At 36.5% G+C, this 17,131-nt stretch overlaps 1 protein-coding gene and 1 long non-coding RNA gene across 3 annotated transcripts; both read right to left on the bottom strand.

The window, feature by feature from the left end:
• Positions 1-385: 385 nt before the first annotated feature.
• Positions 386-10,988, bottom strand: LOC143203630 (uncharacterized). Of its 2 annotated transcripts, none has more exons than XM_076415864.1 (12): positions 10,021-10,988; positions 9,772-9,954; positions 9,074-9,278; positions 7,641-7,751; positions 7,313-7,583; positions 6,978-7,253; positions 6,788-6,926; positions 6,371-6,733; positions 5,027-5,455; positions 4,782-4,967; positions 1,826-1,948; positions 386-1,759 (listed from the first exon to the last, which is right to left on the bottom strand). In XM_076415864.1, exons 1-12 carry the CDS (start codon positions 10,234-10,236, stop codon positions 1,205-1,207), a joined length of 3,057 nt encoding a protein of 1,018 aa, XP_076271979.1. In that variant the 5' UTR covers positions 10,237-10,988; the 3' UTR covers positions 386-1,204. The 2 variants fall into 2 exon arrangements, with proteins under 2 accessions (XP_076271979.1, XP_076271977.1); XM_076415862.1 differs by having other exon boundaries at positions 7,313-7,595; positions 10,021-10,728.
• Positions 10,989-16,306: 5,318 nt separating this feature from the next.
• On the bottom strand, positions 16,307-16,898 carry LOC143204325 (uncharacterized). The gene is made up of 3 exons (XR_013007560.1): positions 16,724-16,898; positions 16,474-16,613; positions 16,307-16,414 (listed from the first exon to the last, which is right to left on the bottom strand). It is a non-coding gene; the product is annotated as an uncharacterized LOC143204325 (long non-coding RNA).
• Between the last annotated feature and the right edge of the window lie 233 nt (positions 16,899-17,131).

Below are 17,131 nucleotides of genomic sequence, written 5' to 3' on the forward strand. Positions count from 1 at the left end.
TTACAGTTTAAGTGACACATGGGTTGCAGCTATTTCATTTATTAGGTTTAAAAGAAAACATATTTTTTAAATAATTCATTTAAGACAGTTATTGGCATAAAATAAAATGTACATTCTAGAAATAAAAATTTAGCGTTCAGATTGGTTGGAAATATGTATAATGATTAATTCATTTATTTTATCTGTATACATACACAGCTGGAAAGATTTTGTTTGCATTCGTCATTATTTGTCAATAAAAGGTTTTGCATAAATAATAGAGCGACGATGATAATATATAAATCAAGAGCGAAAAAATCATAAGTTTTCCTTTTAACGATTTCAACCAACTGCAAACGTGTCTATTTCATTTTAAAACACACCAATATTACCAAAAAAAGACGCATTTGTTCTTAAATAAGTATTTTATTGTGTTGCTATACTTAATATACATATTTAATTAACATAACTCAAAAAATCAGTCGAAAAATCATAGATTTTTGGCAACACCATTCTCGAACCAAAAGTGGGGGAATGCCTCACGTAACTAACCTCTAGTTGCAAAATATAAAATGTGTCGAATGTCATTAACCTACCAATCTAGCAAGGGGAAAACATGATAAATATAAAATACAAATCACATCGAACTCGAAGAAAGTGGTGATTTACAATTATAATAATAATAATAATAATAAAAAAAATATACTGAATATATTTACAGACACAACTAAAAGGAAATAGTGTTTCGTATATTTTTTTGTTTTGGTAATTCATACTTCCATTATTCAATAAAAATTATATACAGGGGCAAAAAACTCGCCGATCCAGGGCACGTAATTTACAGACTAAAACTTGGAGTGATTATACTTCACAGATCCAGGACGAGAGAGGGAAGAAACTTTTATTTTTAAAATCAATTTCAGTCTAGCAATTTTCTCATTTCTGGCGGAAACAAAATGTATATCTGAAAAATAGAGGTTGACACCGCGGTTTCTTTGTGATACGAGATATGTAGTGACGGGGTCGTGATAACGACGGCAAAGATTAGTGTATGGTTTCCACAGCACACTTCGCAATCCCCGCGTCGTAAACACACGCCGTCTCGAACTTCGAACGATACATAGACGTACGTGACTAGGACACAGTATGACAACGAAAAAATATTTCCAAGGCACAAAATCCACTCAAAATATTCAGCGAAAACCTTCGTTCGTCTCGTAGAGTTTTATTCGGGATGACTGTAGAATATGTGGGAGCTGTAGGCCGCCTCGGTACCAAAACGCTTCTTGCAGAAGGGACAGGGGAACCGCGAGCCCTCGCACTGGTTCTTTTTGTGGAAGTACAGGTGGGATTTGTTGGAGAACGCCTCCCAGCAGCTGGAGCATTTGTACGAGCGATCGTCGACGTTGGCCGGCGGGGTATTGGGCGGCCCGGAGTAAGCGGTCGCGGGGTACTGGGGGCCCTGGTAGCTGGCGTTACCATTATAGTTACCGCCGCCCCTTGAAAAGTTCCCGGTCGAGTGACGCTGCGGCTTATCCGAGGGCCTCTTGCTGATGCTTATGTTGGGATTGTTCTGGACCAGTTTCATGATGTTGGGGTTGAGGTTCTGCTTCGCACCGGTGCCGCTTTTGTTGATGGGGGTGATCGACACGGCGCCGCCTCCCAGTTCTCTCGGCGGCTGAGGGCCAGCGTTGTACCTTTGCGGGGGAGAGGGCGGTTCCTCGTGACCTTCATGGATTTCGACCATGGGTTCGAAGCTGTCGACGGGTTCCTGCTTGATCTGGGGAACATAAGGAAAACGGTCAGATGTCTGGCGAGTCCGAGTGGAAGGTCGCGAAATAACTACCTTGATCTCTTCGAATTGGGGATAGTTGTTCTGTTGTTTTGGTGGATTCTGATACATGTTCTTCTGGTGCATACCAGCCCTCTGCATGTGCTGTTGTTGCTGTAAACGTTGCTTTAAAATATTCTGTAACAAAAAAACGATTAAAATGTGATGTTAGGCCACAAAAAAGTATGTTCGATTTTGACATATCCTATATGGAAGAGGTAGAGATTGAGACGATTATAAAACCATACGAGGCTTTACGAATAAGACGAAGAATAATGTATTGCGCAGAGACGATAACGGGGTCAAACAAACCAATTAAAAACTGCGAGAACGTGTCCAAATACGGATTGCAATTATCAAGTTATAAAAATTTACTTATCCAAACTAATGAAGAAAAATATCCTAATCATCTGAATACGAGGGATCCACCTTCTTGTCCTAAACAATCGAATATCACTGTAACCTACCTAGCAACACCAGTATATTAACAATTATCAACAATATTCAACACTACCACCAACAGAAACTATGGCCTAATTCTAAACCTTTAGTGCCACTCATGTTCATTGTTCAGTTCAGGTACAAAGATCAGTTTCAAGTGGATTCTATCAGGTATACAACGGAATTAGTATACAAGTAAACGGTAAATACTCTTCGTTCTCACACGTCTAAAGAATGGATAATGCAGAGATTTATCAACATTTCCTCAAGGGTTCGTACCATGTAATAAAGCAATAACAATGAGCATTACCAGAATATAAAGTACTTTATGAACAAAAACATACCCTTGGCTTCATCAACAATCTGGCAATCTGCTGTAAAATAAGTGGTACCAACTCACTGCATTCTTTTATATAATACTCTAATTATTAGAAGACATCATATAGTTGACATATTGACTTTAACACCACATTTACATGACTTTTTAGGGCTCAACAAAACAAAATGGAATAAAAATAAACTATGTAGAAACAGAAAAATAACAAACTTTATTGGAAATAAGAATATGCAACAGAATAAAGTAGAATGAAAGAAAGAAAGAAAGCAGAGTGAGTGTGTCAACAGTTAATTAAACGTTACTAATCCACGGCAAATAATTTAGAAAGCTTCTTTAATCGTTCATTCGTTCATTCATAATGTTCTTCTATTCTTTTGGCAATCTTATTCTGCATAGATTTTCTGATATCATTTAACAAAACTGTACCAAGTGTGAATTTAGGTCGAAATATTTAGTGAAAGCTTTGCAAGACTGGCGGGAATGGTAATCAGATGGTGTCAGGTCAGCACTGTACGGGTGCTTTCACGATTTCCTACGAATTGCGATATACGCATCATACATCCTCTTTGTATGCCTGCATTATCATCGTGGAATAAAATTCAGCTTAGCTTGTCAAGTTTGTTCTTTTTTCTTTATATATGCAAACAATTTCCTTGGTTCATGATTCATAAACATTTGATTAAATTATTTATCACGCGCCATAAAAACATTAGCAGTCGCATATTTTGTTTTACATGGTTTGCTCTGATAAGGTATATATATTATGATAACTTCTATGGAATTATGGAAGATACTTTGAAAAGTTCACAATACATACTAGAATCTAAATAAAATGAAATCAATATTAACACAACCTACTATTAATAAATCCTCTTAATTATTAATATTAGTGGTGGAAATTCAACCGTAATTAGTCAAGCTAATTATATTTTTTTATAAAGGTGCAATAGTCATTGCAAATACATTTTGTACTTATAGTGTCTTAGCGCTGCGAGGATATATACCGTATATTTTAACAATGTTGGCTGCAAGTGTTCCTTTGATTTCGTTCTTCAATGGAATTGAGGATTTCACGTATCCCCTCAGATATGTTTTGGTCAAATACTCATTTTATCATTCAGTCATATTACGTCAGCAATGCATTTAAAATTACAAATATTTTTCAATGCTGCTAATACTAACAAATTACATTCTATCATGTATATATGATTGGTTGGTAAAGCTTGTAGAAGCTTTATAGCACAATCTCCAGGTCCATCAGGATAGAGTCAGCATTATAACTCTATTTCTCGCACTCATTTTCAAAAGGGGGGATTTTGCCATCTGCTTCAGTTATATATACATCTAACCACTAGTAAAAAAGCACCATATTCCTTATTAATTAATCAAGTGAATCCATGAAATAGTTTTGTTTTTGTCACCATCATTCTGTTTTATTCTTGTTATACCACACAAAAAGATGTTTTTTTATAAAGGTACGTTAGAATCAACATGAAAGCATCAACATCAACAACATGTGAACATCATCAGTTTTAATGATGTTATGCTATTATGAAAGAGAGATGTGTCCTGTGTTGCATATGTTTGAATCAAAATAGAACCATCTAAATATACAAAATAAATCAGCTAGTCTGGTGTCACATCACCGTAAAGATATACTCGATTGAAAATGTTAATTTAGAAGCCAAAATTACTGGAGATTTTTAGTTTTCGAATACAATATAATATGAAGAAAGATATCTCTGAGGGTCGTGGAATTGCAGTCGCTACCCAAACTCCTCACAGATTTCTGTGATGAAATCGACCATTCAGGTGGAGGAGCCGCTACCAGGCACTCTCAAATAGACACGGATCAAGATCATAGAGACTGATAAGAAAAATAGAAGGTGATCGTTAACACTGGCGAGACTTGCTAAAATAATATGCTGTGAATAGTTCCCATATCTTCAGAGGGCTGTCGCAAACTGATGAGACGTGAGAGTACTGAACAAAACCATTCTAAGCGAGAATGTGATTTTTCCACATCACCAACGTTCAATACGCGTTAAAACCTCCGAAATCACGAAATAAGTCGTTTTACAATAACTAACACTGACAAATTTAAGTCTGAATTATTACTCTGACAATATTAGGTCAAAATATTTGCGCATTTGGTCTTGCGACACTTCATGTTAACACTAGTACTTCACTTACGTTTTGAGGGGGTTGCGCCATCATCATATTGGATCCCGGACCGCCCAGTTCGCCTTTGTGGATCCTCATGTGGCTATTTCTGGAGTAAATTGTCGGGAACGGCGTTCCGCAAATGTGACAGATGAATCCTTGAGCTGGATTGGCCACCGTCTCATTTAATAATTGTTTAGGAATGTATACCTCGTCCTGTAACACAGAATGATTGAAAAAAACCGTTCCCTGTGGACGCGACCAAAATGCCTTACCGTATAGGGACCAATGTCCTTAACACAATTCCTGATGGGTCTACCGGTGCTGGTGTACTCTCCGTTCGACCTCCTGTCATTCGGGGCGGTTCTGGACGTATTATTCTGGTACGCCCTGGGCGTGGGACTGGCCGTCTCGGGAGCCCCGCGATACGGTGGCGCGGAGGTGTGGAACTGGTTATAGTCGCAGCTCTTGCTGTGGGCGTTGAACTCGTCCAGTTTGAAGAACACCTTATAGCACTTCCTGCAGAAGTATGCCTGGTTCTGGCTCTTGTTCTGGGCGTTCACGAAGTCCTTGGGCTCCTCCTTGATCTTGACGAAGCCGTGACCGGCGTTGGGACCTCCGGGGCCACCGTACGGACCCATCTGTCGCATGCGGCCGTCGGTCTGCGTCATCTGTGTCCTCGGCATAAATTCTTCTAGTTTGATCTGTAACGGAAGGTCAACGTTATAATAGCAACTTGATCCGTTGCAAGAAGAGAAGCCTATCCTGACTTAAGGAAAATACAAGCAGGTATGCCACAGAGAAGTGTATTGGGACCAGCCGTTTATTTGCTGTACACTCGTGACTTGCTTACATTCAATGAAAATGTCGTTACATTAACAGATAACTCACATTAGCATTGGAGATAACAGTACTGAATCAACTGAAAAGGTACAAACCAGTTTTTGCTGAAATACAATGCTGGACAGAAAAATAGGGCATCAAAGTGAATCAAAATAAAGTAGTTCCATATGGAAATACAGCCAAATATCTTGAATAGGCATGATCCTTGATGTTAAACTCTGGGGGAAGCTACATGTTAAGAATAAATGTAAAAAACTCAAGCTGAAATAATAGCAATTTGAGTTAGAACAAAAAATATACTCGTTATTGGGTAGATATTCAGATATTCTTTACCAGCAAGGCTTGAAACCAGTGTGGATTTATGATGTACAACTCTGGGGTTGTACCAGCCAAAATAATAGAACTATCAAACAAAGATTTCAAAATAATAAAGTACTGCGAGGTATTGTTGATGCTCTATGGTACATTCGTAACGACAAATTTGCATAGGACCTGAAGGTATAAACTGTCGGTGATGTTATTAAGTACTATGTTCAAAGACATAACTAGACAGAGGTTCTATCAGCACATCAATGGTGAGGTTCTCCAGCTCCTAGATATTTATAGTTTAACCAGAAGATTAAAGAGAGTAAAACCATTTCATCTAGTCCAATGGAGTAAAACTCAGTGAATATTAAAAACAGTAACACTAGATGTTAAGCTCAAAGTGTCTATCGTACAATAATTAAAATCGTAGCAAATGAAGATAAACTGACAGGCAACATGACATGACGTACCTCCCTGGGCTGTTCCGGATCGACCTGAACTATTCTCCGAACCTTGTTAGGCTGGATGATCTTTGGCATGGTGTTGTTAATCTTGCTCGCGGTGAAAATCTTATCTGAAACGGGATCGTCCTTGTCCTTGTGCTTCTGGACGTGCTCGTCGAATCTGTGCCGCTGCTTGTTGAAACGCATGCCGCAATAACGACAGGTGTAGTGGCAGGCGGACGAGAAGTAGTGACTCTCGATGGCCCAGTTATCCTTGAAGCAGTATCTGCACAGTGGACAGAACCGTTTGGTTTGTCCGCCGATTCTCATGCATTGGTAGAACATTTTCCGTTCTTCTTTGGTGTAGTCACCCAAATATATTCCGTTCACCTGTAAATGATTATATTTATTAACGCGAAACGCTGACCGGGTCAAGTCTATTACCATGGGCTTCATGTTGACGAGAACCACCTCGTCCTTATTGGAAACGTCCATGGTTTTCTCGCTCTTCTCCACCAATAGGCTGGTTTCCTCGCGATTCATGTTCAAACTGTTATCGATGACAATGTCATCCTCATCGTACCTGCAACACAATCCCGTAAGCCATGATAATATGTTCGTCGAGGATCCTTACCCATTCTCGTCGAAATACGTAAGCCACTTGTTCCTGACATTGGCGTATGGGTGATCTTCCGGCCATGGTAGCGGATTATCGATCTTCTCCTCCATGTCCACGTCCATGTGATGAAACTCGTGAAGCGCCAGTAGCTTCATGTTCTTGAATCCCTCGCCGCAGGTGTTGCACTTGCACGCGGCCGATTTCTTGACGTATGGCAGGGCGTAGTACTCTTCGACGTTTTGGGCGTTTATTGCGTTCAGCGAGATCCGAAGTAAGCTCAACGGTTCGTATCTGAAATATCACAGAAACCGTTAGTTATTTCCGACGCTTGCGGTCGGCCGAAAACCTACGTGTACTCCGGTTCCTGTTCAAACATCTCCACGTAATCGATGACCTTCTCGGGTTCAAGGGCCGCCGCCTCGACGGGGTCGACATTGCCCTCGACGGCTTCATCCTCCTCCTCCTCCTCGGCCGGGAGCTCCTTCCGCTTAGCCAGGGCCTCGTTGATCTCCTCCTGGATCTTCTTTGATTCGCTGTCGAACTTCTTACGCTTAGACGGGCGCTCCTCGACCGACTCCTCGGAATCCATGTCGCTGGCGAACTGAGAAGATTCATCATCACCTGGAACAATAGCTTGGTTGAACGTTCGACGTGTCGCCGAGGGGGTCGTTATAATACCTGCAGTACGTCTGGTCAGGTCGGTTAAACTGCTACACAACGAATCGTCGAGCTCTTGGTATATCGGTTGGATCTTTCTCTTGCGCAAAACCTTCTCGGTCTCGCTATCGCCTGCGTATACACATGACATCGTTAGGATGATTTTTAAATTACCATTATTAGAGATGGAACGGTTGATACAACTTAATACAATCCTACTAGGAACTATTTTCGCCAGAAATCTGACGAGTAAGTTGGATAATGTTCTAAAATGTTTTATTTTTGTTTCAGATTAAGATTGAAAAGATACCGCGGCTCTAAGGACACTGATTCTCCTCCTTATAAAAGCTTTAAATTCTCATTAAATTCAGACTTAGAGTTGCTAACTTCTTCAAAGGTATGCTTTTAATTCATTAATACATACGTTGAGATTTATGTTGTGCAATTTAAAATAATTATTTGTTTATTTTTCGAAAATAAATAATGGACCATTTCATTTACGTGATATCTTTGACAATGTGATAGATGACATCTGTGAAAGACCACCACATCTGTGACATATAATTTTCGTTCAGTTTACGCCACACAGTGGAGATTCATATGCCTTTATGCTTTTCTTGAACTAAAAAAATTACGGCAATTATTTTTTCTTCATCAAATTATTTATTGAACAAAAGACTACGTTATTTAATAAACAACCGTTTGTTTTAGGCAGTTAACTAGATTTTTTCTATTTTCAACAATTATAGCTTGGTCCACGTAGTTCAAAATGTACGGAGGGTTGTATAACAATACATCATGTTATTTCTATAAAATAATTTTGTAATGTTGTTCCTCACTGATGTATATTTAATTATATATTAAAAATTATCCAAAATTACATATTAATAATGTGTAGGTATATATCGTTACGTGGATAATGTATTTCTTGAAATATCTGAAGAAATTCATCAAGATATTTTATTTATTCCTCAATATAGTTACTCAATGACATAAAATACCAGCGCAGAAAACAAAAACCTGTGTTCTTTTATAAACAACAATTTGTTTTTCATTTATAACTAGATTTGTTCTGTTTTCAATAATTATGGCTTGATCCTTGTATTTCAAAATGTATGGAGAGTTGTATAACAATAGATCATATTATTGCTATAAAATGATTTTGTAATATTGTTCCTTGCTGATGTTTATTAAATTATATATTAAAAATTATCCAAAATTACATTTAAATGCATTAATGTATTTCTTAAAATATTTGAATAAGGTCATCAGGATTTCTATTTTTTCCTCAACATCTTTCTTTTTATTAATATTTAACTAAAAATACACTACGATTTTGTTTGGGGCTGTGGTACCCTCTATGTTACCTCACTAATTGGACGTGAACTATCTTGATACCCTTGATAGCTATGCAATACTACTAATACATAAGCAAAACAACTTTTTAAACATACCGGTGATGACTTTGTTCTTCCTCAAAGACTCCGCAATGATCTTATGGAGATCAGCACCCAACTCTACCTCCCCATTAACTGTACTGGCATCGAGAATGGCTGTCTTACAATTGGCACACAACACTGTAAGATCATCAGTGGACGTACACTCATCCTTCAGTTCTTCGTCCTCTTCGTCATCTTCATTCTCACCGTTATTCATAAGCTGTGAGAAAGTTCATACGTAACATTAGAAACCAGAAAAACGAAAATCCTTTTAAAACAGATAAATTAGGTTACAGTGACGTGAACAATTAGATTAACCATCAATTAAAATTCAGATACTCGTTTCTTGTGTTTTTAATTTTTATAATGGCAATTAAGTAAGGTTAAGAACTAAGGAAATCAAATGTTCTGGGCTCAATTTATTAAAAATTGTTGGTTAATCTATATCGAAATGGGTGTTTTATTACCTTAGTTAAAAAACTGGGTTTTAATTGTGGTTTAAATTATTTGATGAATGTTTTAACACCCTGTATGTTTGTTTATTTTATTTTAGATAGGGTGTATAATGATATTAATGTTGTATGTGCATCTCAATATTTATAAACAGTGAAGGAAAAACAGATGATCGGTATTTTAGACAGGGTTTCTAGCGTAATGTAGGTTTTATTGCATCAGGGAATGATTCTCACACAAAGAACAACAGAAGTACTGACCTTGCTGCCCGTACATCCGAGGAAAAGGAGAACATTTTTGTCATGTGTGTCAGCTTCGTTTTTCAGCTTTTCCACGTATTTCTCCTGAGTATTCCTGCTGCGTTTCTTCAAGCTGCTGATTATCTGTAAACCCTCGACGCACTTCTCGCACACTTGCTTCGACAACGGATCCGATTTGTACAGCTGGAAAGGAACGGGACGGGACGACAATTTTTATAGGTTAAGACAAGAACAGAATCTAAAACTCACCACGATCGGCAGGTTCTCCTTGATGAGCCCGATCAGCTGATAACCCTCGGGGTTCTCGTCGAATATATTGTACATTTTATCACCGAGCTCGTCGCACAGCCTACACGTCTCCACTTCGAGCTCGATTTCCCGTGGATTGTCTCCATTGTGCTCGGAATTGTTGTCGCTCCCCGTCGCCACATCCTCCATCGGGGTCTCCATCGCGTCCTCCGACATCCCGGGACGTTTTCCCGACACGTCCTGCGACACACAACGGAAAAAAACTCGCGCCGTGCACACGAAATCACTCGGCCGGCATCAGCGTACGAATCGTCGTCCGCCGATCCAGTCGGCCATGTTTGTTTTCTACCGTGGTTCGACAGCCGTGAACGGTCGCCCGGTTCGGTGAAGCTAGCGGTGTTTCTACGTCCGACGAAGTCGTTTTCACGGCCCTTCACCGCTTTCGAATACACTTTCCGACGTCGTTTCGACCCTTGGTCCGCGTACACACGCACATACACCGTCACAAAAGAGACACTGTGTTCTAGATCCGGCGGGTTCAACGGAGCGGTACTACTGGAGAGCTGCTGCTGTTGCTGAGAAGTGAAAAGTGATCAATACACACGGTGTGTGTGTGTCTGTTCCACGCGCGCATGAATACGAGCAGTTGTTGGATTCCCTTTCAAGGAAAAGAGGTCCGTAGGAGGGACCGGGTCTGGCGGGCAGACGAGAACTGTGCTGGGTTGGCGAGGCTCTCTCTCTGAGCCTATCGATCGGGGCAGGCCATGACGCCAGACCGAGAACTGACGCAGTGAGGTTCGGGGGGCTCCGAGCCTGCTGACCTTTTTGATAAGCACCTACTTGAAACCGCCGTGGTGTGGAGCGGCGCGGGAGGGGGAGGGACGCCCGTCTGTTCCTCCGCGTACCTGGTGGGTACGGCGCCGCGTTTAATTGCGCTCTGATCGCCGTCACATAGATGTGCTGATCCTAATTTGCGTGTTAATTGGTTTTCGGATGCGACCAGGTCCGACCTCGCGCGCACTCGGAACTTTTTCGACTGTCAGGGGGGTTCTGGATCATCGGTTTCGGTTCGTTTATTGGGCCGCACATAGATGCCCGATTATGTAGGCCGATGATTTCTTCTTAATTACATGATGCGAGGATGAATATACCCTACGGGTAGATTATGGAATTGGATCCTTCTGATCGTTGATCCATAATTACTACTCCTTTTATGCTTAGTGATTAATACTAGAATTTCTGAGTATTTCGATTAAACACAAACGATCAAAATAATAATCTGTGTCGTAACGAAATACATTTCGTTGTAATAGTGTTGATCAATGTTGCTCCGAACGCCTATTACTAATATTGTCTGGTTTACGGCGACTGATGTCTAAACGTTTTGATTGGTCACTGTTGATTGCTTTATTAGTTTATTTTTTATAGTCCCAATTATGTCACGATATTTATTAGTTTTTTTAAAATATATCTGCCTGTTTACTTTCGTTATAAATATATAATTTTAATGCTACTAATTACATTTTAGAGTAGGAGCATACTGATCAAAATCCATAAAGTACACAGACTTTATGATATAAGATTGTATTTGGTGAGAGTTACATTTAACTGTATTAAATTATGTATTTTGCATGTTTACTCTGATCCATGTTCATATTTTTTTCTTTCCTCGATATGTACCATGCGTATTATGAATATATATGTCTTATTGATGCGATTAAATTTTCTGATGTTTTTCTGAACAGCTATTAAGGATTTTGCTTGGTTATAGTGATCAAGGTGCATAATTTTTGTTATTATCTCCTTTGATTTATGGTTTGATTCATTTATCTATGTAGAATTAGGTTTATTGCTCGTGTTCTATTATTGATATCCATATATGATGCTATTGAATTTTTTACGTTTGAGGAATACCGATTAAAATCCATAAAATATACCTCCTGTCGTAATGATGCTATTTTATTTCCAGGTTTAATCCGAACTGGAAGTATACTGATTGAAATCCATAATATGTTCTGTGTTATGAGGAGAAAATAAAATTAAGGTTGGTAATTTTTATTATAGTCACTATTGAATTATTTACCTATATAGATTTATGTTCATATATGATGCTATTAATTTTTTACGTTTCTAGAATACCGATTAGAATCCTCTTAATCATTAATAATAAGTGTATAACTATTATTCTGCTTTTTTTTTTGGTCGATATTTATAATTTTGTGGTTTCATATGCATATTATGAATATTTTTGCGGATATTATTATTTCGGAATTTACTTATTAGATTGTTGAGAATGTTACTATATTATTGATAACACCGTTGATTAATTATGATATAAAATACGGAATTATGTATACTGAACATTTGCTCTGATCAACATCCATATTGTTTTCTTGTTATTTAATCTGTCTATTATTATTATATGCATTTTGTTATGCGCTTTATTACATTTCAGGCATATTTTGATAGTAATTAAAATCCATAAACTGAATATATAGTGATTGAAATCCCTAAAACATAATACTTAATATAATATTCAATTATTTTTTAACCGTTTTGATATATTATTACATTAATATGAATCGATACATGTTACATGTTATTCTCTGGTGCCAGATCCATAAATGTTTACATATTCATTAATTTTATTTGGCACTTGATATAGTCAAGATCTTATCGCGAATTGGTTAGTTGTTATTAAACCTACATAGATGAAGTTATAATATCAGCACGTTTGGGTTCTGTTCGATTTTTACGGTCACTTCGTCTTGGTGTATTTTTTATTTTAAGCTTATCTTGAGGAAGGTTTTTTTAAGCGTTCAAAATACGTAATATAAGAAGGCTAGACGACATTTTGTAGATAAAATCATTATCCAACGCGTCAAAAGTCCCTCTCCAGGGCGCTATTTTACCAAGCAAATGCGATTACAGTTTGGAAACATTCCATACACTCCTATTGGAGAAATGTAGCTGGTATAAAGCGGCTGTTGCCAAAGTGGACCGATCAATACATAGCCCGAACTCCTCCATCGAATCTGGATAGTCTAGCCAACGATATCATGCCGTGAGCTCATTTTATTTATGTGAATTTAATCTCTGATTAACTTATTTGATGATTTTTACCAGACATTATCGATTAAATCTGGATTGGTGGAAGTTTAACGGTTCGTTCAACGATTTCCCATGACTATTTTGTCGTGTAATAAATTCTGGTCGATTTTCCGTGACTGTTTCGTACGGTTTCGTCGCTTGGACGCATCTAAAAATACGCCATACATTTGCAGTCTCACCAAACTGTTTTTTTTTCAAAGCAATTCAGCCATCGACGTGGTTTCTCTTGGTTCACCACGCCTGCGCCATGTTCGTTTCACGACACACCGACCCGTTTTCTATCACTAATGATGATTTGTATGAAGCCGCTGCCGTGGATTCCTCGCGTTCAAAGAACTCCTCGATTCAAACTATTGTCTCGAACGTTTATACGTTAAACTATCCGTGTCAACAACAACTTGATTATGCCTGGATATTCCTTAAATTTATTCCGTTTAATTGGCGTTGTAAAACTATATCTGTAGACCTTACTCTATAGTATTTGACCAGTTTGCTTGGGTAAAACCATCTCCGATGCCCTTTTACGAATATAATCGGAACCCCAGGTAGAAAAAAGTAGGTAGACGTTAACGGGGCTTTTGTGGAGTTAAAGCTATTGTAGAGAGGTTCCCAATAAAGGAATATTTAAAGTTTTACTGTTTCGATCATAACGTTCTGAGTCAGTTTTTCCTAATCGTTTCGCTACAACGATCGTTTCTATTCGACGGTCCGTTTTTATCTTTCGCAGCTCGACGTTAGCTCGCAACCGTCCGTCATCTAATCTAGCACCACCACCACCACCACCACCAACAACAGCCAAAGTCATTGACTTCGTATTGTTTTTCCGTTCTGCGCGTAGCGTCCTTGGTATCCATCTTCATCTCTGCGACGAGCACATACCAATTCCAGCTCGTTGAAACTATACGGGGTGGTAGAAAAGAGACGAGGTTAAAGAAAACACTAAAGGCTCGGGGATATTTATAAATCTCACATGTGCGTTTCATTCCGCTTTACATTATGATTTTGGTCCCAGTTGGCGTAAAAATATTTATCGGTTTCTGTTTATGATACCAGCTTATCTGATATTATGTATTTTGTACAGTGCTCTGATCATTATCCATAATTAATATGTTGATGTAATTTCTGCCATACGTTCTTGTATACATAATCGTTATTGATATATGAAATTATGGATTTTGCACATTAGTCTGATCAATAATCATTAATTCAATACTGATTAAAATCCATAAACATATTTTTATAATCATTATTTATTTAAATTCGTATTTGCGCATTAATATTATTAATTGATTTAATCTAATTGTACCAGCATAAATCAAATTATATGTTTAGCAAATTGAAGCTGATCATTATCCATAATTAATATGTTGATGTAATTTCTGCCATAGGTTTTTGTATACATAATCGTTATTGATATATGAAATTATGGATTTTGCACATTTAGTCTGATCAATACACATAATTATGTGCTTGTTATTCGATATTAATATTGACTATTAATTTATTGGTTTTGTCACGGTTATTGTTAAATTTTGGGACTAATTCGATACTGATTAAAATCCATAAACACATTTTTATAATCGTTGTTATTTATTTAAATTCTTATTTGCGCGTTAATATTATTAATTGATTTAATCTAATTGTACCAGCATAAATCAAATTATATGTTTAGCAAATTGGGGCTGATCATTATCCACAATTAATATGTTGATGTAATTTCTGCCATACTTTTTTGTATACATAATCGTTATTGATAATAGAAATTATGTATTTTGCACATTTAGTCTGATCAATGTACATAATTATGTGCTTGTTATTCGATATTAATATTGACTATTAATTTATTGGTTTTGTCACGGTTATTGTTAAATTTGGGACTAATTCTATACTGATTAAAATCCATAAACATATTTTTATAATCTTTGTTATTTATTTAAATTCATATTTGCGCGTTAATATTATTAATTGTTTTAATCTAATTGTACCAGCATAAATCAAATTATATGTTTAGCAAATTGGGGCTGATCGTTATCCATAATAAATATGTTGATGTAATTTCTGCCATACGTTTTTGTATACATAATCGTTATTGATATATAAAATTATGAATTTTACACATTAGTCTGATCAATAATCATAATTATGTGCTTGTTATTCGATTTTAATATTGACTATTAATTTATTGGTTTTATCACGGTTATTGTTAAATTTTGGGACTAATTCGATACTGATTAAAATCCATAAACACATTTTTATAATCATTGTCATTTATTTAAGTTTGTATTTGCGCATTAATATTATTAATTGATTTAATCTAATTGAACCAGCATAAATCAAATTATATGTTTAGCAAATTGGGGCTAATCATTATCCAAATTTCTTTGTTATTTAATATTAATTATTTGAGGTATATTCGATATTGAAGAAAATCCATAAATGGGTTGTTTTTTGAATATTTTTTTTTAAATTGAGTTTATGTAATAGTGTTTATTGGTTCTGGTAAGAGCCTATATAAAATTATGTATTCTGTACGTTTGGTATCAGCAATATCCATAAACATTTCCTATTACTTAACAGTTTATTTAAATTTTATTAAGTACACTTTTATATTTAGGGTTTATTCTGATCTTGATTGAAATCCATAATCAAACACCATCACCAATCGAAGTATACTGTTAATTGTTCGTTACATATTATTTTTACATTATTTGTTGTGAGAACATAGAATGAAATACGTGAAATTATGCCTTTTTGTAAATTTGTACAATACCCATAAAAAACATAAACTATATTGTACGTAATTTATTTTCTCGTCTATAAATGAGGTCCCATTTAGTACTACCGGAATATGACAGCGAGCTTTGTTCAGCCTACCAAAAAGAATTTTTGTGGGTTCTTTTCGATATAACATTGACCTTCTTCTGCGAATATGGTTTATGGCTTCGGTTATGGAAACACAAACTAACTATTGTTTATCCAAAGTTATTTTGTTATTTTGTGTTGCCGTATCAGTTCTGAGTTTAAGTTCAGTTTGGCTTTGACATACAACGAAATTCTAATCTAAATAAAATAATTAAACAAAAATACTGTTATCAAATACAATTTATTTTAACATTATAATAAATCTAATCAAATCAAAGGACTTAAAACTACAATTAAGTACAGAGTTATAATAGTTTGTAGGTTAGGGTTGTGTTTGATCATATTTACATTGAACTCTTTTCCATACCATCTATGAGATTTAGGCGCGCTTGTAGTTGTATCCCCTGGAGGCCTGGTCCTCCTAATTAACAATTGTATTTTCATGTAATGTATTTTACTTTCATTAGAGAGCATATTTACCTTTTACGTTTAGTTCTTGTGTCTTTCGATACAATGTTTCCTTGTAAAGACATTTTTATATCACTGTATTTCTCCTTCGTTTGTTCTGTTAATACCTGTATAAATCTTTCTTGATCAGTGTATTAGTGGATTTGCCATATCTGTAAAACGGTTACTATTCTTTCTCTCCTGACACATTTTAACCAAATGCTCTTGTATAATCTGAACAATTACATACATATCTACAGTTATATATTAATTATATACTCACCTTTCGTTGTTTCCATTCTCATCACCCTGTCTTGGAAATTGGCAGCCTTTAATTATATCATATTCCGAAAGTTTCATTCAAGTGAATAAGTAAGCTGTTAATTTCCAATTCCATCGTTTGTCCGTTTCTTCTTTAATGTGTCTTATCGTGTTCATCCAAACCGACTGTATTATTAACCATTCCTGTTTCCAGCACGAAATACAATATATCTGCAATGAATGTTTAGTAAATGTTATGACTAATAAAACCTTTTCAAGCAACTTTTGTTGTCACAACACTATTTTTATTATCAGTTTACTATGAGGGACCGTTGGGGTTTCATCTAAATATATAAATTGAAATTATTTTATTATGTGCTTTTAAAATTTTATTCTTTTGAAAGCAGTATTCCGAAGAAAGTTCCATTAG

This window comes from Rhynchophorus ferrugineus, unplaced genomic scaffold (genome assembly GCF_030347505.1).
Source record: "Rhynchophorus ferrugineus isolate W39M unplaced genomic scaffold, kcgeb_rfMv2 rfM10, whole genome shotgun sequence".
In the NCBI taxonomy this organism is placed as follows: Eukaryota; Metazoa; Arthropoda; class Insecta; order Coleoptera; family Curculionidae; genus Rhynchophorus; species Rhynchophorus ferrugineus.

Coding starts and splice junctions, on each gene's coding strand:
- LOC143203630 (XM_076415862.1), bottom strand. CDS start 10,236: ATGTCGGAGGACGCGATGGAGACCCCGATGGAGGATGTGGCGACGGGG. Junction 9,955..10,020: donor AGGAGAACCTGCCGATCGTG/GTGAGTTTTAGA, acceptor GTTCCTTTCCAG/CTGTACAAATCGGATCCGTT. Junction 7,752..9,073: donor GAAGAACAAAGTCATCACCG/GTATGTTTAAAA, acceptor GTGTATACGCAG/GCGATAGCGAGACCGAGAAG.